Consider the following 24169-nt stretch of genomic DNA (forward strand, 5'->3'; position numbering starts at 1 on the left):
GTGTGTCTTTCAGGGTAGCGAGACAGGAAATGATTAAATGATTTGAGCACAGATATTTGACAAACGGATTGATAAATTGAAATTGGTGGTAAAACCTACTGTCTGTGTGAAGGAAAAGCTGCTGGTAACTGTTGAAAAGCTGCTTTGCTTACAACAAGCAGATATCCAGGGGGCCAGTTTGTTTTCGTAACAAACTTCCTGTCTTTGCAGAGCAGTTGTGCTGTCATTACAGCTTTAGAGCATTGTGCAGCGGTCCCCAAATCTTGCAGAGTGACTTGGGAGCACGCTTGAAATGTGGCTTTGCACTTATTAATTAGGAAGGCTTTGCCTGTTTCAGATTTGTAGCTTTATTGTGACGGCTGTAGCTATTGTAATTGCGGAGTGCCTATTAAAGTGTGTTAGAATAGGAATTGCATAATGAAAGAACAAACCCACTGGTGAATCGATGGGATGTCTTAAGTGTCTCTTTTTGAAAGATTCGGTTTGTGGAAAGAAGGATTTAAATTCCACTTAGCTCCTTACAATGGCTGCAGAAGTATAGCTCTGGTTAATATAGAAATGGTGTCTGCTTTTGAAATCGAGCTTTTTATAGGTGTTTGGTCATTGAGTGCTTATGGCCTTAATTTTCTTTCTGCTTATTTTGGATGGTTTTTAGCAGTCTCAAATGAGGAGTCTGATAATCGGAGTTTAGAAGAGATTTTGGGTAGCATCTCTCCTCCCCCTCCTCCAGCAATGACCAATGAAGCCGGTGCTCCTCGTCTCATGATAACTCACATTGTAAACCAGAACTTCAAATCCTATGCAGGGGAGCAAACTTTGGGACCTTTTCATAAGGTAATTTTCTTCTCCCTGTAGCGATCTCTAAATGAAGGTAAGGATTTGCTGCATGCTGGTGCCCCTTCCTGTAGTTTCACATAACCTCACGTCAGAAAAACTGAAGAGTATTGAGCTTTTAGAATTGCTTTGCTGGTGATATCCTCTCTTTTAGTTACTGAGCAGTAGGGAAAACAGCAAAGTGCAAATTCTTGATTCTGTACAATTGTAATTTGTCAGAAAGCCTGCAAAAAGGCTCACTCCTGTCTTTATTTCGTTTGCTGGGGAATTTTGAGGAGCATGTTTGAAGAATGAGAATGTTTTTAGTGCCCACAAGAGATTTTCGTGGCTAATCATGAAACTTTCCTTGCGAATTTGCTTGCTAAGTGCAGTATCACTTTGAGTTAACAAGTTCTGGTTTAGAAGGCTGAGCTGCGTGGAGGTGTTTTGTTCTCTTAAATAAGTTGTACTGCTCTGCCTCTGGTTGTGAAGATTAAGCTATCAAATAAGCTGCAGTTTCCTGCGCTAGAAATAATTATATTTTGAACTATTTACAAATGAAGTGGGTGATGCACGCTGGATCTACTGCCCTCAGCCCAACACCTTTTATTCCTTCTGTTCTGCAGCGTTTTTCATGCATTATTGGGCCCAATGGCAGCGGGAAATCCAATGTCATTGATGCGATGCTTTTTGTGTTTGGGTATCGAGCACAAAAAATCAGATCCAAAAAGCTCTCTGTGCTGATCCATAATTCTGAGGAACATATGGACATCCAGAGCTGTTCTGTGGAAGTCCACTTCCAAAAGATCATTGACAAGGTACGTATCCCGCTGCTCAGGAGGGTGGCACTTATTTTACTCAAGCCTTTGACAGCTTAATATTTGATTAGTTTGAGCTGGGGAGGACGTGGTGGCATAGTTTACCCCTGGGAAGTAGAACATCAATTTGAAGTTAATTAGCTAAAAATCCCTCTCTCAAGTAGTGCAGCTCTTAAAATATGAGCAGGGACTGTTGTGCTGTTCTGTGAGAGGAGTATTTGGTATACAGTCAGTTTGGAGCTGCGCAGAATCTTCCAACAGTCATTTTCAGAAATCGTCGTACATTTGTCACTTCTTTTCTCTCAAGGAAATAAAGCTTATTTCTGAAATTAACAGCACCTCGAGTAACTTGTGAGTCTACATCTGGATGTGTTATGTGTTGCTACATTTCTGATGCGGGCATATAGATTCGGGTGTAAAACCTATTGAAGCAAAAGCTTTCAAACCAATTAGAAGCTATTTTAGAAAATTCATAAAATGTAAAACCAATCTGAAACACTTAATGGATGATAAATGTGCCTGCAATTTTAAATCTGATTTTTCCTAGAATTTCTGGATTTCACACCCACTGGCTGATGCAGTGTTTGAATGAAATAGAAAGTGCTGACAATGTTAAAAAAAAAATAAAATAAAATAAAATTTTGTTGCTTGTCATTTCATGTATTGGTAAAATCTGGGCTATATTGTTGACTTATTGCAATTACATTACTAGAAATTAATTTTGCTTGATTTAAATTGAATTTTTGTGAGCATTTAGTCTGGCTGAAGATTCTTGTTGAATTTCAGATTAGTCAGTATAGTGGGAAAGGTACAGCAAAGCTCCAAAACTTGTGCTAATAAGGGGACAGTCATTAAAAGAACTGTTTTAAATAAATTTTCTTTGACTCGATCTACACAGACCCGAGCTTTTTGCTTCTGCCTGTGTCAGCCACATGCAGTGATCATTTCGTTTGATTTTTTTTTTTGCTTGGCTCTGTATGAACGCCTAAAAGCTGCACTTGTGATGTGAAAAGCTTGTGAGTGTACCTGGTCAGATGGTGCTCAGGGGGTTGGCCTGGCAAAGCAGGGCCAGCTGAAGTCTTTACAAGAAGCGTGGCTCAGCTTTAACTGCTTAAAGTGAGTCCCAGCTTTGCTGCAGTTGCTGCTTTTTGGTGAAGTCGAGATGATCTTTTGAAGCTGATGTCATCATGTTTGTCACATCTTTAATATTTTGCATTTTTATCTTCTGCAGTTTCTCTTTAGAACTACTCAGCAAAAAGCAGCTTTCTAGCACTACAAAAGAGGAGCTTAATTACAGACAGTAGCAAACCATTGGCGGCTTCCTAACCTAAAATTGAAAGGGCAGGATACAACAGCCACTTTAAAGCTGAAGTAGGGCTTTTGTGATGTGCAGCCCTGGTGAAGAGAAGAAATTAGGTATTTTTAAAGCAAAAGCTTGTATTAGAGATGAGAAAGGCAGCACATGAGGACCATGCGGATTTGGGCTTTTTGTTGTTTTTTTTTTTCTGGTGCTTAATATTTTTTTGGAGGTGTGCATCATTAACTGGACCCTGACTTAAAACCTTAACGTGATAAAATGGTGAAATGTGAGGTAAACATACAATACACTAATTGTATTTCTGCCTTTGTTTTTCCTCAACACAGGAAGGGGATGATTATGAAGTCATTCCTAACAGCAATTTTTGTGTATCTAGAACTGCCTATAGAGATAATTCTTCTGTATACCACATCAATGGGAAGAAGTCAACGTTCAAAGATGTTGGCATTCTTCTTCGGAGTCACGGAATCGATCTGGACCATAACAGATTCTTGATATTACAGGTTGGTGTATGAATAAAACCAATTTTTATGAAAGCATCATTTCCAGGTATAGTTACCAAAATGCTGCTTAGCTTCGAGTCTTGTATGTGAGGCCTTAAAGTACTCTAGCAGCACATCATGGTTTGCATGCTGTAGTGAAGATGCGAATCATTATTTGCTGCTTTAGAAATTTAAGGAAGAGAAACAGTTGAAGACACTAATATAATTTTTTCTGTCAATGAATCTGTGCTCCTGACATGTGGATGAATAGAAGAGTTGTCATACTTGTTCCGCCCTAGCAGCACGTAAATATTGGTGTAGTAAAATAAACCTTAAACCCCAATATTATTGTGCTGCTTAAGCGTGGCAGAGATTCAGCAACTTGTTTATGCTTTAGATAAAGGTGCATCAATATGAACTTAATGATACTACTATTAAGTTATCTACAGTTCTCATCTATAGACATGGTTTTACTGCAGAAGTATGTATATTAAAAATAACTGCATAAAACTGAGGGCAAGAAAAAACCCATTTACTTCTCATTTACACTCATTTAACAACTGCAGGGGACTGGAAGCACAGCAGGTTTGTAGCCAATTCTAGGTACATATTGAAAAGCTGCAATTTACAGCTCATGCTATAAAAGTAATAGCTTGTGAATGTGATATCATTTCTTCTCACATTGGGATTTAAAGTTCTAAAGCTTGCTGGTGTGTGCTGGCTGTGTCAAACGCAGGCAGTCTGAAGACAACCACGCTTACTTTTCTAGTGCTTAAATAATAATGGGGGACTTTGCTGGTGCCAGTCAGTCACTTAATGTGTGAGCTGAGTTAAAGCACTTGATGGGCTTATTTAAGTATTCCATTGGGCACAGACATCTGCAATCACCCATAATTATTTCACTGCTATTACAAACATGTCACAGATCTATTCTGAAGGATTGTGGCCTGGAGAATCAGACAGCAGTGGAAGCCTCCTAAGATGTGACGGTTTTCAACAGAGATGATTTTAAGTCTGTTTTTGTCAAAGGAGCTTCCAGTTCCCCTCTAACAAAAAAAAAAAAGACATATTTCAGATAGGTAGCTGTGTTTGCTTCACTTCCTCAAGTCTACTTTTTACAGTTACACCCACAAAAAGAGGATATATCTGTTTTTGAAGTATTCATGCCAATTAATTAATCCATTCAGTGCTTTCTTCTCGTGCTTTTTGGTTTTCAAGTGAGAAGTATCTCCAATAATACAACTGGTAATATATGTATTTGTTATAATAATGTTCAGAAGTATCACTTTAGGAACACTGTTAAAAAAAAAAGGAGAAACTGCAGTCAGATGTGGTAGAAATGATGGTGCAGAAGTATCCCAAGCTGAGTGCTGCAGAGCGTGTCCTTCCTGCTCTGGGAGGGGAAGGAAGCATTTTGCAGGGACTACTGCTAAGTTGCTGTTTGATTTTTTACTTTTCTCCCCAGATGTGTTTTTTTTTCTTCTTCTTCTATTAATTGTTTCCCATGAGGAGAACGTACTTGATGCTAAAAGCTTGAGTTTCATGCTTTTCATCTGTATAATGGGAAATCAGGGCAGTGTGAGTGCTGTTAAGACACAGAGATGCTTCCCACCATCTTTTTTCTTTCTTTGCACTGAATTTGGTGCGTGATGCGATAATGAACTGCAGAGGAAACTCCACAGAGATTTTCTGTTTATTCAGTGTGACTGAGGCAAGGCCCTTTCTCCTTGAACACGTCTGTGTGATTTCTATTATTATTATTTAATTTTCTTTTTTTTTTTAAAGTGAATTCTGTCAATCAGACGATACAAAGCTGAGTAATTTCCATCTGGAAAATGTGACTATTTCTGTATAATGACAGAAAAACATCAAAACCCAAGTAGTAAAAGTGATAGAAGTAAATGAGACCATAACAGAAAGCCAGGGCTGCCTGCTGCTATCACAAGGATTGCCCCTTTTCCCTCCTGCTTTTCAAATTAGGTTATTTAAAGTTGGAGGAATAAGCGACAATTCTATTTCACTTTTGCTTCTCTCATGTTGTAGTTAAGTTAAACGCAGAGTAGCCTCTTTGAGCTCAATATTGAGTTAGAATAATTTCACTTTGGAAATAAATTGCACCTCTTTGGTTATGACTTTCGCTTGGGTGTAATTAACATAGATCTCTTTTAAGAGACAAAACTGTTGTTATCAAAAGCTGCTTTCAGTTTGTGAGAAAGCATTCTCTAGCACTAAAGGCAATGTTGTAGGACACGTTCTCTTCCAAGTAGTACTCTGAGATACTTGACTGGTATCCTGCTACCACATCTAGCATTACTCAATGGCAAATGCTTGCTTTTGAGAAGGCTGCTTCCTTTTTTTTCCTTTTCCTTCTCTCCACCTCGCTCCCATTCTGCAGTCTCCCTCTGGCGTGGCACATTGGGTGCATCTGGGTGGGACTCTGAAAGCTCGGGCCAGAACCACAGTTTCTACAGGTTGAGTAGAAAGTGGTGCAGGTACTTGAAGCCATCCTGAGAATGTTGAAATCAAACTGGTGATTTTGCTGAGTAACGTTGCCAGAAATGCCTGTAGGAAAACAATGTGCTGCTGATCAGGCAGTTCTGGAAATGTCAGAAATTGTGTGCCTGAGTTAGTTAATTGGAAAAAAACCCTTGTTTTAAGGGAATGGGTTTGGTTACTGTGTGTTGCTGCCAACAATTAACAGGAGGAGTTTGTCACTTCTGCGATGCTTAAGTTCTATTGCTATGTGTTTTGTTTTTAATAAATTGCTTTATGCTTTTTAGCACTTGGGGAACAGGCAATGCTTGGTGCACTGCTAATGAGATTGCCACAGCCTGAAACTGCCACGGGAAAAAATGCATCTTGTCACTTTTTGTTTAAAGTATGCTGGGTAGTGTGCTAGTATCTGTCATCTTGCTGCTATTGGTTCCTGCCTTCCACACTTCATACCCAAGCTTCAGTAACTTGTATATCTGTCAAGAAGAACAAATAAAATTATAATTAATTTAGCTTTTTTTTTTTTTTTAATACTTGGAACATGAATGTCTATGCACAGAAAGCTTGGGTAGGTTTGCCCAGCCAGGTTGGGCAAAGCTCAGAAGGTAAGTGTGTTTGCTGTTGCTCAGTAGCAAGTCCTCTGAAGTGGTCAACATCGAGGCCAGAAAGAAATCCCAGCCTCTCACTCATGGCTGGTTGTCCCTAAGGAAGCATTAAATAAATGGGGAGAGCTTGAGGGGATGTCAGTTAAGGACACCTGAGGGCAGGAGGTCTGGGGAGCAAAGCAAACCGGACAGCAACTGTTACCACCTGCTGAAATTGGCTTTGTTATCTTTCAAGGTAAGAGAAGTATGGTTAATATCAACTTTGTAAACAGAGGATGGAGTTTTGCAAGCAATGCCCATACGGATGCATATTGCAGAAACAACGCTAAGAATCAGAAAACCTGAATTTGTTTTATACTTCTGTGAATTGAAATCAAACCATTCTTGAATCTGTTTTTTCAAACTATTTCAAGTAATTCTTCTGCTAATTAGTGTCATTTAAATGTATTTGATAGACAATTTAAAATTTCTCATGTAATCTTACGCAAGTAGGAATAGCTACAGTGATTTAATATGTATGCATTTTTTATCTGATTGGAATGGCAGTTTTTAATGTACAGATAAGTCTTGTCCAGTGGAAAGATTGTGCTGCAGGAAAGGAAATTTAGTCAAGCTTTTCACCTGCTGCTTTGTGGAAATAATGTAGGAGTCACTCCTTCAGTGTACTGGAGAGGAAATGAGGGGGAACAGATTTTCTTCTTGCTATGAGATAAGCCTGAAGTTCCCAGAGGCTGAGGGCTGCTCTCCTAATGAGGCACACCAACATCTGAGCTGAAGCATCCAAGTAGAGCACAGGCTGAAAAGCTCTCCTGGGATTATAAATGGAGATCAATGCTGCCAAAACTGGTGAAGAGAGTTTTGTTCTAGAAATTTTAAGGACAGCTGGGCTGAAGTGGTAGGAAGAATTAGAACCGATGAAATCCTGTAATCAGATGGAAGTATTAAATAGGGTGTAAAAGGAGGAGCTTTACATCTAATTCAGAGTACAGAATCACTTTCCCTGTTAAAATATTAGCTTTATGCTGAAGTGAGTATAGAGCTGCAAGAGACATGCTTAAGGCTTCATACATGCAATTTCAAAGTCAATTCTTTGCTGTCAGAATTTCTTGGCAATTAGTATGATTTTTGTTTCACAAATTCCAATGCAACGTCATAACCAAGGTTTTGGGTTTTTTTTTCCAGAAAAATAGGGAAATATGGAAAGAGGATGCAAAATACATCTATGCAGTGTAGTTGAGAGTGGTGGATTGAGTTTTAGTCAGAACATGGCAAGAATCTTAAAACAAACACTGTAGGTTGGTTTTGCAGTAACTGATTTTGATTCCAGAATGACTCTAGACTTGCACTCAATTTGTATTCTCTTATTAAATACAAGAATGTCCTTAAGAAAGCTTCTAAAATTAGACAGATGTGTGAACAGCTTGACAAAGGCTACTTTTAAATTATTTCCAGAATGCGGAACAGTAGTTTTGTGCAAACAACTGAATGTTGTGCAACAGGCCAGTTACAAGTTTTTCTTCATCTTTGGATGGTAGTGGCACTGCAGGCTTGTGTGCTTGTGCTTATTACTTCCTTGTCTTCCTTGATTTCTCCCCTGTCTTAGATCACTTCTCTTGGAAGGCAGAGAGTGAAGGTGAGGATTTGATACTTTTCTCCCTGGTGTTTGCCAACCAGCCATGTAGCACTGGAGCTGTGCAACAGAAGCACCTGAACCTTAGCAGCAGTAGTTCAGTGCTAGTGCTGGTTCTGATTTCAAGAAGCGGGTTGGAAGAAAAGTCCAAAGGATAACACTGACAGGAACATCCTGGAAGTTGACTTTTTAGAAATATAGCAAACATTCTAAATGTTCTAAGGCAGTTTCTCCTTCAAGCAAATCCATAGTGTTATCAGCTTCACGCTGTGTGCCGTTGCTTCTCCTTATGCTAAGAAGCTCTGTGCAGTTATTTTCGACTCCTGTAGGAGACTGGTGAAATACCTGGACAATCTCTTGTCCACATTTGCCTGGCCTGGAAGAAATGCTTTGTATTTTAAAGGAGAAACTGAAATATACCTTTGTTTTCTAAAAACAGATGCAAAATTCTGAACTTTCCTGTTAAATAAACTTTGCCTTGTGCTACATCAGTTCAGGTGGTTCATGTTATAGCTCAGTTCCCATTCTTCTTGACTGATGAAGTACTTCAGTCAGAGAAACAACAGCGTTCCAATAGTGCTACTCTAATTCACTGCAGAACTCGGAGTTCAGTTGGCTGGTAGAGCTGCAGGCACCGTTTCCTTGGTGTTCTGGATGTGCTGGCTACAGCTCCACTGTTCGCCTTGTGCTTAAAGGATGAGTTCTGTTGGTCACCTGTGAGATATACAGAAAATCCCATTGTTTTTAAGCTGAGTGTGGTATGGACTTCACTACTAACTAGAAAAGCCCTTGGAAGGAACAAATGTGCATTCTTAAACCATTAGCCTTTAAAATCCAACGTGCTTACATTAAATGCTTTTTTATGCATGGATGTATAATATGCTCACAAATGCAACAAAACCACTAATCCTTGTATTCCTTGACAAAGATAAATGAAATAGTGAGCCTTGTATGTATTTGCATATTGCTTAAGTCAGTGGCATAAATGGAGCAGAATTAAACAATACTATAAAGTTGCAAGCTGTAATCCACTTAATCACTTAATTTAGTCAGCAAATTGAACATATACGTTGGTAGTACTGGGGAAAATACTTACAAGGTTGCTGTAATAAAGAGATGCTCCCCACTTGCAGTACTCTTCCTTTGCACAATTTGAAGAAGGCTTTGCTACTGCCCAGCGCCTCAAAGGTGGGGAGAATGTAAGTAATGGAAAAAGCTACATGAAGTATTTCTCTAAGTTCCCAGCATCATTGTTGTGTGATTATTGATTTATTTTAAAGCTTGGAATCAAATGATAAAGCACATGAAAGTTCCCCAGAAGATTCCAAGTATTTGTATTCTTCTCAAGAGCAGCTGAAGTGACAGAGATGAGTGGTCCTGCTCTGCAGCTGTGCTTCGTTGGGAGTCTCGGTGATGTATTGACACACAAGGTTTTTCCCAGTGCATGGGATTGCGTCTCTTAAGGGGTGTTTTCTCTAAAACTATTCTTCATTATCACAACTGAATAAATTGCAGTTCAGTTACATCTGACATCATTCCAGTTCTGGATTTGACTAATGTGGAGTTTTTTATTTTTCTGTTTTTTACAACTGCAGCACAAAGTGCTCCTTTAAAAGAGAACAGAATTTCTCATCCCCAGGTTTCAGCTGATGTTCATTTACTAGATTCTAAGCTTCAACAGCTCCTTATTTTGAAATGTGTTTTAATGTGCCCATTCTGTCCAGCTTTACTGTGCTTCTCAAGGCCGTGGGGTTTAACACTCAATGGTACCATTCATTGCATCATTTGGGATTCTGCTAATTTAAAGTTTTTCAGCACTTGAGTTTATAACTTCAGATTAAGATATCAGAAATTGACAGCAGCACAACCTGGAAAATATCTTTACCTATGTGCTGCCTCAGTGGAGCTCTTCATGAAGTCTATCTGTGAGTGCTGCATTCACAGTTGAGTTGACAAAAATTTTTGTTGTGTGACACCATCACCGTATTTTTTCCAAAATTTAGAGGAGTGGAGGCATCATTGGTCAGCACCTCTCCACAGGTTATCCTGAGACCCCTAATGCAGAAGAATTTTCACAACAAAAAAAACCATTTTCTTCCTCCATGAAAAGGTTTAAGACAGCTTTCAGTAGAAGTTAAAAGGCTTTTTGCTGCTGTTGCCTCGTTTCATACCAGAAGTTTAAAGCGGAATCTGAGGGCTGTGCTCTGGAACTCCTTAATTTCAGCATGATGACAGACAGAACTGCTCCTGTTTGTATGTGGCACAAATTAACCTCTGATTTTATCTCTGTTTGAAGCTGAGTAATGTCAGTGTTAGGATTCACTGTTGATGCTTAATACCCTTAGAACCCTTCAGGGCACAGAGCCTGCTCAGTCTGAGCAGAGGCTGCACAAACGTGATGCTGCAGTCTGCCCAGAGCATCAGATCAGGAGTTCTCTGCAGAAGTGAGAACTAACCTGCAGTGCCAAAACCTGGGGGAAGAGTTGCAGAAAGGTAACTGAATGAGTAGGTCAGAAGTTCTCTTCACTGAGCACTTTGACTTTGCTCTGCATTCAAAATTTTTGTGGAAGAATATTGGGTAAACTCAGATTTAAAGCTTTCTATTCTGAGAAATCAGCTGTTTTAAGTGAGTGATTTCAGAGAAGACAAGGGTAGTAATTCTATGAAATGCAGTGATTGAAAGTTGAGGCATTTCACTGTCCAGCTCTGGAGGCCGTGCAGGAGACGAAGTTCTTACCCTTCACAGATAGGTTCCAGAAAATTGCACGTGGCATTGGAGTGCCTCCACTTCATTAAGCTGCCTGCACCATGACAGATGTGTTTGTCCTAATGAGAGTGTTAGCCTAACGTGAGCGCAGAAGTGAGCGTGCAATGGAAATAAAGAAATTAAACTGATTCAGTCTACACTAAATGACTTGCACTGAATGTATAGCATTCCCCAAATACTCAAAGGATGCAAGTTCAACTTCTGAAATGTACAGGGTCCAAAATAAATGCTTGTAAGCCACGTGCCTGTAAAAGAATAGAGCGCTGCTTGTTTCACCTGGCCTGGCTGTCCATTGGTGGCTTTGTGCACATCCATCCATGCACTTCATGGTCTTCAACTCAATAGGCAGAGCAAGCCCAGGCACTCCTGCATAGGGCACTCACTGGTGCTCCTGTGCTCATCTGAGTCACCTGGGCTGGAGCATTGGTTGCAGGTGGGTAATTTTATTAGCAGCAGCTCTTGCACTGGTCTTTGAGGGCTTTCGTGCTCTACTTACATCACAACAGAAGTTTACGTTTAGAAAGCATCTCAAACATCATGGCAGTTAAATAGTTTCCTTGACAGTTTGGCTGTGTGAGGGGAGGTGGGATCATCTGTTTCCAAGTTCCTTGATGCTATTCCTCACGACTGTGATTAGAGGAAATGGCTTTAAGATTAAATAGCTCTATCAAAATGCGCCAGTAATTGTTTTTGGATTACTAACCCAAGTCGTTGTGTGGAACTTGTCATTTGTATGTATGTCCTAGAGTGTTTGAGCTGACTGCCTCTGTTCCTGTTGGTGTGCCAGTGCCAGCATCCCAGTATTTCAGCCTGATGTAGAATGCCGCATGCACAGTGCAGAAATAGACATTGGGTTGGTGCTTCCATGTAGAATTCTGACAGGAAACTTGCAGCCTTCCCGAAGCACTCATGGGATGTGAGGTGCTCCTCCCTGGTCTGTGTGCGTGTGTCTGTGCTGTCCTTTGGTAGCTGTTTGCCAGCTCTGAATGGTAACGTCCATCTCAATTGTTTCCAACAGCGAGGCCTAATGTTAATTTCTTTTTTTCCACATTGCTCCCTCTCCCCTCGTGAGTGCATGACTGAGAGCCGAGGGAAATAGTTAAAGGCCTTTCCTGGTGGTCAGTTTTAGTAGGTTCAACAGCTATAAGAGAACATGTTAGGACATGCTGCTTCTCAACAAGTGTCTGCCTACTGCCTGCTTAGTTTCACTTTCAGAAATGCTGGCTGTATTTTGAAAGATCTTTTAATAGATAAAAGCAAGGGTGTAATTTCGATACAATGCAAGTAGTTGTGGATGAAGCAAGATGCATAGTTTAAAAAGTTAGGAAACTGTTAAATTGAGTATATCAAGTTATAGCAGAATGCAAAGCTGTGAAATGCTTTTTCCTGTATCGCTGTCATGTACCTGCTCTTTCTGCAAGCAGTCAACTTCAGTCTCCTTTGATGACAGCAGCTGGGAAGCTCTTAATCCCGTGGTGTGATAGCTGCAGGGATGGACTGATTTCTTAATGTAAAATTTGGTAAATAACTGAAACGTTAAATAAAAATTAATGCTGCTATGATCCAGTTGTTATTTGTATCTTCTAAATGTCTTCACGTTTACCCTTGATAAGAATCCAAACATTTAAGTACGTAACAGCATCTAAATATTTTCCTGTAAGTTGAAGAAAATATGAAATTGTTGCTTCTTGCAAAGCAGAGGAGCTGCACGTACAGTTGATGTACTCAGCCTGACAGGCTCCACTTATGTTCAGTATCTTCTCACCAGTCACCCAATTCACTTCATCTTTTCAAAAACCTGACTGTACATATTGCCTAAACTTTACTCCCTGGTAAGATTGCATTCCTGGTTCTATGGTGATATATTATTTTTCCACATAGACAATCAAAGCTCTGATTTCCTAGTTGGTAGGATTATGGAGTTAGATACAGAATTCAGCTTCATTGCTGATGTGCTGCGTCATTAAAAACACTGCAGTTCTATTCTGTGTGTTGGTGAGCTACGGAGAACCCTCACAACTACTAAAATAGTCATGATTCAAAGAGGGTTAATTGGACTGAATTAGGTCATGAGCAGATGTTGGCTTACATCCCTTCCTTGTCCACTTAGGGTAAATGACAGTGCTTGTGTGAAATACAGCATCGTTTTGTACCTGGTTGTAGAAAAGAGATGGGGAGGGGGTGGTGGGAAGGCAGAGGGAATGAAGGGGAAAGAAAGCGCAAGTTGGACTGCAACCAACCTTTGTGATGTACAACATAGGAGATCTTTGCAGTGATGGTTTTTCCTTGGGTGTAAATGCAGGAAGAGCTTTAATGCAAGAAGCAGCAAAATTATCATAAATTCCTCAGTGATGGGTGTGTCATTGGAATTATGCACTGTGCAGCTGCAATTATTAAAAAGCAAATTGCCTTTATCGTATCCATAAGAAGTAAAAAGAGTTTTTTTCCAAGCCTGTTGAGACTTCTTATGAACCGTAATTATCGAAAAATAACAGCCTGGATGTGTGTAACTTCTAGAATTGTTAAACAAGGAAACAACAAAACAAAACCAACCAACCAAAACCAGCCCCACGTTTCTGTGTTTTACCCCAACGTGGGAATTTCTTGTGTTTCAGAAAGACTTTGTAACTTAACAAATGGTGCTTCTCGTTTTGCAAAATTTGCAAACTTCCCGTTCCCTTCTGCTCAGCTGAACAGCATTTATTAATTGGAAGAAAAACTGGGCCACTAGGTGTCATTGTGTGCTGGGAAAGTGGAAGGAAGCCACTTGTGCAAGAAGTACCGACTGAGCTGAGAGGCAGTGCTCAGCAGTACGTTGTCCTGCACTTCTGTAGCCAATTACAGGACTGCTTACAGAGCTGGCATGGGAGTCCTCCGCACTGCTGACTCCAGTGATGGTCCCTTTTGCTTTTCCTGCAGTCCCATTAATCACTCCATCTTCTGTATGTCTTAAGAATTCCTTCCTTGTCCATACTTCAGTAGAGCTTGTCTTCAGCTCCAGCTCAACACGAAGCAGTGACAGTTCTGGAGTACATTTTAATCTCTGTATGCAGACTTCAGGTGTTTTTTACGTACTTAGGTTGAATGCTAGAATATAAATCCTGTTTTTAAGTTTTATCAGTCCTAAAACTAAATTTCAGTTGTAATAGAGCTTGTTATTTCACAGGTTTAAACATCTGTCCCAAAGCCTGTGCAGTGCCAGTACTCTGCATTTCCTAAGTGCTCATCCATTTCCTAATAAGTTGTACATCCAATAGCTGTGCAGGTTTTTGAGGGGTGAGTAGTTTGTACTCAGCGTTCACTCTGTTTAATTTTGCATCCACATCTGTATTTCCTCTAAACTCCAATTTAATACATGTACATCCAGGTTCTTGTCTTTGCCTTCTAATGTGTAGCATCTAATTCACAAAATGTAATCCTTCCTTTGAAAGGTTTAAGGCTGCGCTGTCTGAAGAATAAGATATTGATAGCAGACATATTTTGTAATTGAGTAATGATATCAGTCCTTGTCGTTGTCTCAGTTTAATCTTTAATTCTTATTTTGTAAGAAATCAAATCAGTGTTAAGCTCAAGAGTTTGAAGCTAATGCCTTACGTACAAGAAAATGAACTGCAGTCTAACACTGAACTTTGTTTCTCTCCCAACAAACAAGCCTTGGTTGTTTGAGTTGCAGGCCCAGCTCAGCCATCAGACAAGACTTATGGACCTTCTGTTCCCTAAAGGGAATCTTCAAGGACTTAAATCCTGATTTGTGTAACTTAAGACTCCTGGGTGCTACACAACCTAGAGGAGATGCTTCCCTCTTTCCTTCTTTTTCTAGGCTGGGGGAAAACATTTTGAATCTTCACAGAAACAGCAGATTTTAGACCTGACTGTGAGCTTCTGTATTCATACACCTGCACCCCTTTTGTATATTTTTAACATGCTATCATCCCTCAGGAAAAAAAAAAAAAAAAGAAAAAAAAAGAAGAAAACATTAAACCTTTTTTTTCCAAGGGGGAAGTTGAACAGATTGCAATGATGAAACCCAAAGGCCAGACTGAACATGATGAGGGCATGCTGGAGTACTTGGAAGATCTGATAGGGTCTGCACGGCTGAGAGATCCTATTCAAACTCTTTGTCGCAGAGTAGAGACTTTAAATGAACAGAGGGGAGAAAAGGTAAGTCTTAGAAAAGTTTATTTGAATTATCAATTGAATAGATGAGCTTGCAGTGTCTCATTATGTCAGCTTTTAGAAAAGCAATTAACATAAAGATTTATTCTTTAAAGATTTAGCACTCTATGCAAGTACAGAGAACTTTCAGATGCCTTTCTTGCATCTGATGTTTCCCTCACTTATAAAAGAGGTGGGGAGTTGACATCAGTTGCCCTTCTTTAAGCACTTAAGAAGCCATCGGCTTCTGGTACCCAAAGGTTTGAATGTTTGAGTTGGAAGCCAGGATCTTATCTGCTGAACATCTCTGGTCATATCCTTGTGCTTCGTGTGCTGCTGCTCAGAACGAGGAGTGAAACAGAACAGCTGAATACATATGGATGAAGTCATACCTGCCTTCGTCCTGTTGCAAAGTAGCAAATAGAATAAGCAGCAGGGAAACCTAAATGCCAAGAAAAGGGCGAGGGGGAGAAACACAGCAATGCCAAAGTGATGCAGAACTTCATGAGGACACTTACAAATACAGAAAATTAGTTGTGACTCGAGCTACGGAGATCTGTTGCAGGCATTGCTTACATGGCTTTTTACTTCTGCATTAAGTTCTAGATGTAGGAAAATATCCAAGTTCTATTTTATTTGACTTCGTTGTGCTTGGTAAATTCTAACATGTAGCAGATTCTGGTTTTTTAAAGGCGTAAAGGAGAACAAAAGATGTGTAGTCACAGGATGTCACCTGAAAGGGGCCGGTGAAAATGCTGACTCCTGTAACTCCTCTGTTGCTCACTTGCATTTTCCTCGGTGTGCATCAGCTGCTCCCAGCATCTGCAGGATTCCTTTTGAGCTCTGTGTTGCTTTGAATTGCCCTTACAGTACAGCCTGCAGCAGACATCTCTTATTTCAGAAAGTCTGCACTGCTCAGTTGCTTGCAGAGTTAACTGTGGGATAGCATCTCTCTGAAGGTGGGACCTGTGAAGGTTCTGGGGCTTTTTTGTCCTCACAATTTGTTCTTCTATGCTGCTAGCATTAAAGCCAGCTTTGACTGTCTGTCTTGTCTAGTTAAATAGAGTTAAAATGGTGGAAAAAGAAAAGGATGCCTTAGAAGGGGACAAGAACAAAGCCATCGAATTTCTTTCCCTGGAAAATAAAATGTTTAAAGAGAAAAACCAAATCTGTCAGTACTACATGTAAGTAACTGAAGTTTTGATTTGGCTTTCATGTGGTGGTGTTTCCATGTCTGTGATCCGAAATATTTTGTTTTTCTGGGTAGCCATTCAAAATCAGTTGTACAGCAGTGATCTCTATGCTAGAGATCTTGATTTTTTCAAGTTGTTAAGTTCAACTTTTTTGTATAATAATAGATCATATTCATTGTCCTCCAAAGAATGGTGCCTCGTACAGCTTCATACCTAGAAGCTTCAAGTGATCTACTTGTTTGGTTTTTGTATATGAGGTGTCAAAAAGCAATAGATTTCCTTGCTGTTCTGTGTAAAATTGGCAAAGTTACTTGATAATGAGTATTGGGATATAATACTTGATGTTATTGTTTTCTTATCCTCGAGATAAGAAATAAATATTCATTTTAAATGTTTATTTCCTGGGAAAAAATGTTTTTTAATACTGTTCTATTGGATTTCTTTAGTTATGACCTACAGAAACGAATAAATGATTTGGAAGCACAAAAAGAAAATATACAGAAAGAAACTAAAGATATTAATGAGAAGAGTAGTAAACTTGCAGATGAAATGAAAAGCAAGAGCAAAGCTTTAAAGGATCTTGAGAAGTAAGTGCTCCAGGTACAGACTTTATGGTTTCATATTACTGTTAAAGTTACAAGGAGCTCACATTTTCCCAGTAGTTGCACATCATGATCCCTGGGGGTCCCTGCCAGCTTTCAGTAGCTGTGGAGAGGCTGTAGAAGCTGTATGAAAAACAAACGAACAAAAGGAAAACAGAGAAAGCAGAAGTCTGAAATAGATGCATGGGTTGCTGCTCAAACAGAGGAGCACAGCTGGGTTTTTGTAGTCCTTCCACCAAAAGCTTAAATTATCTGATGAGCAGAGTCTCTTAGGAACAATTCCTGGCGTTAATTAAGTGATATTTTCAAGTAAATGAATTTTGAAATATTCTCACTGGATTTATTTGGTGTTCTGTGAGTTGATTCTCTTGGAGAAACCTGGCTAATAGCCTCCATTAATGCCAATAAAGCGCCTGGTTTTTATGGATTTGGAAGTACAAACTACTTCTTTATGCTGACTGCAAAGAATAGCCGGAAGATTTTCCTCAGGTTTTTAGATACACATCTGAAAAGCTTCAATCCCTGGCTGTACCTGTATTTGTCTCTGATTTCCTTATGAACCTCTTATCTGTGGTTTGAATTTTCCTTCTGCTGACTCGTCTGGTTACTAAACCTTCCTCTGACTGCGCTGTGAACCTTCTCATCCTCTGAGCTCCTAATGGCTTGAGAGAGTTATGAATTACAAATGTTAGCAAAGGAAAAAAAATCATTTCTGAAAACGTGTTTAACATCCTTTCATGGGTTTGTCTTTTCTGATGAAAAATGAGCGCCCTGGGGAAAATACCACGAACACGGTGAGCCTCGGATGCTGCTTCTACCAAAACTGACCAGTATTGTTTTCAATCCTGCGTGCTCACTTACTCAGCCAAGTTCTACTGATGTTATTTTGTTTAAGATATGGAATAGATAATTCTTTCTTGTTTTCCTTCTAGGAAAATTGATAAAATTACAGTGTTCATAGAGGAAAATAAAAATAAATTTACTCAGTTGGATTTGCAGGATGTTGAAGTAAGGGAAAAACTGAAGCACGCCAAAAGCAAGGCTAAAAAACTGGAGAAGCAACTTCAAAAGGACAAAGAAAAGGTAGAGTGAACTGCAGCTTGCTTTCCATAAAGAAACGCACCTGGTTGCTCTAGATGAGAGCATCTTCATGCAGCTGGATAAGAGGAACAAAGGACACCAGTTCTACTTTGTGCTACAGAGAAGGCTTAAAAATGTTTTAATTTTTTTTCACTCTGATATTTTGTCATTTGTCAGCTCGGTTTTTGTTTGCTAATCACTTTAAATTTGAAAGGCCGGGTTTAAAGATGCAGCCAAACTGTTTTGTTTCGGTTGAAGAGGGAGTTAATTTTGTCCTTCTTTAGGTGGAAGAACTGAAAAACGTGCCCTCCAGTAGTGAAAAAACCATCAGCGATGCAACATCTAAGAAAGAGCTTCTTGAAAAGGCAAAAGACAAAGAGGAGGAAAAACTCAAGCAGGTTATGAGTAGTCTTAAAGAAGAAACACGAGAAATTCAGAAAGAAAAAGAGGTTTGTTGACTCGCACACTTTCTGTTTTAACCGAGGTGCAGCTTTTGGAGTGGGAAATGGAAGGAAGATGTGATTTATCTGGTAGTGTTCCTTGTGCTGATTTGATGGAGGCTAACTTAGAGCTTACAGTAGCTAATTCATTCTCATGAGGTTGTTTGCTTCTGGTAGTGATAAGTTATTAAGGATATCGTTCATACACATACATTAAATAAATCTACACCTCCACTACTAGAACACACTTGAATTTTCTCCCATCAAAATGTTCAAGCCAACACTTACTTGAAAATAATAATTATAATCTGATATTGAAATGCTGTGTTCTGAGCCCTGTGCACAGCTGTGGTCTGTCTTTCAGTGCATACACAACTACTGCAACACTTACTGCTGTTGATATTGGCTGCCCAATCATGAACGATCTGGAGACTGAACATTTATTCTATAAATGTCGAGGTCTGTTTCCTGCACTGAACACTTTCTCCTTTTGATCTGTAATTCAGTACAAATTTAGTACAAATTTAGCTGGGAGTGTTCTCCACAGCTTCAAGTTAAGGTGATGCAGTGCTTGTATGGAAATGGTTTAAGGTAATTCCACAGTGCTCTTTATAGCTATGGAAAAAAGCACTTCCATAAGGAATATATTAACCGATTCAGAGAGATGTACCTGTTCTTCTATTGAACGGTTCTCGTATCTGTTCCCTGCCAGTAAAACAACCTGCTGGTGTCCTTGCTGCCTTTCACTCAGCATGACTGACACAGTAAATCCCCCAGTGCGTTTCGGTCGGTAACATCCGTCTCTGCAGGGCAAAGAGAAAGAGCTGGTGGAGTTCTGTAAGACGGTGAATGACGCGCGTTCCAAGATGGATGTGGCACAGGCAGAACTCGACATCTACCTCACCCGCTACAACACTGCTGTGTCTCAGCTCAGCGAGGCAAAGGAGGCCCTGACGACCACTTCTGACACTCTGAAGCAAAGGAAGACTGCTATTAAAGATCTAGATATAAAGTTACCTGCAGCTGAGCTGGAATTAAAGGAGGTGAGACCTCGCCTTCATGTGCGGAATTTAACAACTACATTCAGATAATTAATTAATCACCGAAGTTAAGTATCTGATTTCAAATTTGTTTTGCTTGAAGAAAATATTAACATTAAACACAGAAAATTAAATCTCATGCATCTCTACAAGGAAATCAGTTTAAATGTAATAATTGGACACGGTAAAATAAATGAATAGCCATGTTTCTGAGCCATTTGAATTTCACCTCATGCTCCCCTCTCTACCCTGTAGAAAAAATAATTCCGATACCTCGGTGTAAGCCTGATTCACACGAGCATGAGCTGCTGTATCTGTTTCCAGGTGTACAAATAACAGCCATTTTGCTGATGAATGTTTTGCTACTTCAGTTTTTCAGTGGCTGCTTTATTGCTTACAGAGCCATGAATCCAAGTCTAGAGTACAGAAGGTTTCTTGTGGCTAACATCTCTCTTGTACCCATTAGAAAGAGAACAAGCTTGAGAAGCTGAAAAAAGAGGAATTGAGTGCTCAGGATGTTGTTCGAAATCTCCGTCAAAAAGTAGAAGAAGCCAAAAGTTCTTTAGCACAGCACCGCAGTCGAGGAAAAGTGCTGGAGGCTCTGCTTGAGCAGAAGAGGTCGGGGAGAATTTCTGGAATACATGGAAGACTGGTAAATTTTAAAAGGCTGTTACGAATTTTGTCTTAGACTTCATGGCAGTAGAGTGGTTTTTCTCTGAGTAGGGGAAAGGTGGAATAGGTAAAGGTCTGAAAATGCTGCTCAACTGTAGCAGGAGGCAATGCAACACTCAACTGGAGCTCTTTGTTCCTTTTTTCTTTCTGGAATCAAACAATGCATATATCAGTACACCTGTGATAATGTTACATTCTGCTGCTGTCTCTTTGCCTCTCTTGCTCCTCAAAGAAGATTCTGCTTCAGAACATTCAGTGCATGTGGATTTGAAAACCTGAGGTATAAGTAGATTTAAAGGACATAGTTGAGATGGCAGCACACAGCTGTCTGCCACTGCTGGTGTTTGCTTTGTTTTATGCTGTGTTACCACTTGTCAGAGGAAGGACTGAGGTTAAGGTGTTGTTGGATAACTGGCTGGCTGTGCGTGCTGGTTCGTTAACCTGCAGATAAGAAAAGATTTTCAAAGGAGACCAATAACCTGACACCATTTTGCAGCTGTGTGCAGGAATGCTTGCGGGGGTATCTGAGTTGAGAAGTGCTACCCAGCAGATCAGTGGTAGAACCATACACAGAATATACAAAATGATTTTGCTAGGCCAGACCGCCTCACTAAAATACTGGCATATAAAATTTGCCATTTATCTACAGAAAAGAAATCCACAGCTACCACACTGCTGTGTCAGAATTACTGCTTTTGAAATGCTAAGTATGAATCCATATTCTATTATGGAACTACATAGGAGAGGTACATGAATAGCAGTGTACAGAAGTCAGGTGTGATATTAATTCCCAAAATTTAACTGAGGTTTAAATTACTTGGCAAAAAAGTTCTGTAATTTATTTTCATCTCGTCTCGTTCTCTGTAAAGCTTTTGTCGTACTCTCAACACCAAGACAAACCATTGATGCCCAGCTAATGACAGTATTTCTGTCCCCCCTCTCCGTTCCCCCTTCCATTCTTAGGGAGACCTGGGAGCTATTGATGAGAAGTATGATGTTGCTATTTCATCCTCCTGCGCTGCCCTGGACTTCATCGTTGTTGACACGATCGATATTGCACAGGAATGCGTGGAATTCCTAAAGAGAACGGAAATTGGAGCTGCCACGTTTATAGCCCTGGACAAAGTCAGTACTGGTGCTGGGCAAAACAAGTTGCGTTGTTGATTTACCCTAAGATGCCAGTGATGTTTGTATACATACAAATACGTGTTACATTGATATACTGCACTGAATAAGTATTAATGCAGGTAAAGCTAAAGTGCAAAATGTTTAATTGTAATCCAAGTCAGTACAGATCCAAGCTAGAGAGACTCCTAAGAAAGGAGGTTTCACCATTCTGAGAAGTTACATTTAACTAGAGAACATTTACATTTGCTTTAAAGCCTTGGCATGTCTTAAATTATGGCATCATTTCGTTATTGTAGCCAAAGGAACCCGTGTTCATTTGTTTACGTTCTTTCATGCAGATGGCTGTATGGAAGAAAAATCTTGCAAAAATCCCAACCCCTGAAAACGTGCCTCGCCTGATTGACCTGGTGAAAGTAGAAGATGAGAGCTTTTGCCCAGCTTTTTACTTTGCCTTACGTGATACCCTGGTGGTCAAGGACTTGGAAGATGCTACCAGAATAGCATTCCAAAGAGATAAAAGGTGGAGGGTTGTAACGCTGAAAGGAGAAATCATTGAGCAGTCAGGTATTTAAGTGTAAGCTTACATGTTCAGCACTTTGCTATCTAAGCAAAATGAAGCATGCTGACTTCTCTTCCTCTTTCACCACTTCAGGAACAATGACTGGTGGTGGGGGCAAAGTAATGAAGGGCAGAATGGGCTCCTCAGTTGTAACTGATGTTTCTCCAGAGGAGGTTAGTGCATAATCCTAACTAAAAGTGCAATTTCTGTGGAGTTTGTTATGTTTTGACGGTTCATACACGCTTGTATGATGGTACGAGTCGTTAACAAGACGTAAGATACTCTGATGGTGACTGAAAGCTGAAAACAGCTGAATGTGGGTTCTGTTGCTCTTAAGTGCACTTTTTCATACCCCAACCATCATATGCCTGCTATTTACTTCTGGTTCCTTCATGCTACCTTTGATAGCTTGGAAATTGACTGAAGGTAGGTGTGAGAACGTGGAAGAGATTGACTGTAAGGAGCCACTGTGCTGCAGGGAAGTATATGCAAACTCATGGCAGGAAAAGAAAGATTTTGTCCAACGTTTTGTGTCATTGTAAGATTTCTCAGGGTCTGGCAACATCTTCCTTCAAATTTTTTGTCAACAACACTTGGAGAAATCCAAATACTTCCTTGCCATCTGAATTTATTTGGGTTTGACTCTGTACTTGTATTTAGTGCAAACAGAACTGTAGACAGTGTCCTTTTCACATAGTATCTGCTGGTCAACCCAAGATCAAACCACACCAGTAACACCTCTGCAAGGAGGCAGGCTCCCCCCTGCAACTAGCAAGCAGACAGTGGCTCCTGAGGTCAGTCCTCTCCAATAGAGAATGAACTTCTTGTTCTTTAGGAACGAGAGCTGTAAGGGGTTGTATACCTGCTTACCCTTGAAAACACAGAAACAGTGGTTACTATTTCTATGTGGAAACACATTCATGTTGGGGAACCCCAAGTTCCAACTCAACATGAAGGTTTCTCTGCTGGAGGAGATAATTGTGCCACCATTCTTGCTGTCCTTGCTCATGTTTCAGCACTACTTGGTTTTATCTTTGGGGGGTTAAAAAAGATATCTATTTTTCTCCTGTATTTTCACCTTCACTTAGCTTGGAAAATAGGATTATATTAACCAAGAGAAGTTACAGTTCTGCAAACACCAGAGGGTTTGACATGGCAGCTTTTGTCAAGGCTATTCATATAATGTCGAGTGTGTGTTGAACTAATAAATTGATCTCACAGACAAACTGTTATTGTCCCAGACTCGAAAAGGATCAATAAATACATAAGCCAGCTCGTATTTCTATCCTAGTAATAGGGAAGACTGCTATTTCTTGTCTTCAGGCATCAGATTTACCCGAGGTTAGTTCTCTCCAAGAGACATGCTTACCCCTGTTTTTATTTGGTCCGTTGGACGTACTGTGGCACTCAGTAAACATCAGTGGCTATAGCTTGATTTCTCTGTTGTCAGTCCTGCTGTGCACCTGTGTAGAAACTGTGGGCACCTCCAACCCGAAGAAGTATGTTTGTGTCTGTGCCTATTAGGCAGTTTTCTGTTTGTAGAAACAGAAAATTGGCTGAGATCTGAGATGTATCTTTATCCTTCTGCTCTTTCAAGGTAAATTTCAAGAAGCCTGTCTTCCTAACACCGCTTATCATCGGGGTTCTCAGCAGCCTCCATGTTCTGTCCAGCTTTAGAAAAGTCTCAAGTTGTTACAGCACTTTCTGTGTTTTAAGAGATCGTAGACTGCCCAGCACGTGAATGAATACTTGTGTTTGTAGTGGTGACATCTGTGAGTGATTGTGTTTCATTTTTGTGTAGATCAACAGACTGGAATCTGAACTGCAGAGGGATTCCAAACGAGCAGTGCAGTGTGAAGAAGAAAAATTACAACTGGAAGAAGACATAACAAAGCTAGAGAAAAACGTGCGGGAAATGAGAAATACTTTAGAAAAGTACACAGCGAGCATCCAGGTGAACAAGCTGGTCACTGAGGCAGCATCTGGTTTCTATATGCAGGAGAACAGCTCCTCAGGCTCAAGTTAATGTCACCTTTGTCAGTATCAGAGACCTTTCCTAAAGTATGGGATTCTAACACTGATCTGTTGTTTTCTGTAGAGTTTTTCTGAACAAGAAATTCATCTAAAAGGCCAAGTTAAGGAACTTGAAGCAAATGTAACTGCTGCTGCTCCAGACAAAAACAAACAGAAGGAATTGGAGAAAGTCCTCAGTAGTTATAAGAAAGGTACTTACTGTGGAGAGAGGGATTGCAGATAAAAGCTGTAGTCATGTTCATTTACCAATGCAGGAGTGAATGCTAAGGCTTTGTTCTTGCACGTTACCAGTGCTGTACTCACCACTTTGCTTTTGTAGCATTTTAAGAAAGAGCACACA

The 24169-nt window shown here is 40.0% G+C and overlaps 1 protein-coding gene across 3 annotated transcripts in view; it reads left to right on the forward strand.

The window, feature by feature from the left end:
• Positions 1–24169, forward strand: part of SMC4 (structural maintenance of chromosomes 4) — a 32976-nt gene that overhangs the window by 2229 nt on the left and 6578 nt on the right. For 2 of the 3 annotated variants that reach the window (XM_042881104.1, XM_042881103.1), the window contains exons 3-17: positions 656–834; positions 1440–1631; positions 3276–3452; positions 14923–15087; positions 16138–16265; positions 16721–16861; positions 17809–17959; positions 18241–18405; positions 19206–19439; positions 19903–20088; positions 21072–21233; positions 21575–21800; positions 21889–21968; positions 23597–23749; positions 23894–24020. In XM_042881104.1, the coding sequence (XP_042737038.1) occupies positions 656–834; positions 1440–1631; positions 3276–3452; positions 14923–15087; positions 16138–16265; positions 16721–16861; positions 17809–17959; positions 18241–18405; positions 19206–19439; positions 19903–20088; positions 21072–21233; positions 21575–21800; positions 21889–21968; positions 23597–23749; positions 23894–24020 (2466 nt within the window). The remainder of the gene's footprint in view (positions 1–655; positions 835–1439; positions 1632–3275; positions 3453–14922; positions 15088–16137; positions 16266–16720; positions 16862–17808; positions 17960–18240; positions 18406–19205; positions 19440–19902; positions 20089–21071; positions 21234–21574; positions 21801–21888; positions 21969–23596; positions 23750–23893; positions 24021–24169) is intronic. The other variant, XM_042881105.1, reaches the window with a different exon arrangement.

The sequence above is a fragment of the Lagopus leucura genome, unplaced genomic scaffold (genome assembly GCF_019238085.1).
Source record: "Lagopus leucura isolate 7727_CA_CO unplaced genomic scaffold, USGS_WTPT01 Super-Scaffold_100029, whole genome shotgun sequence".
NCBI lineage: Eukaryota > Metazoa > Chordata > Aves > Galliformes > Phasianidae > Lagopus > Lagopus leucura.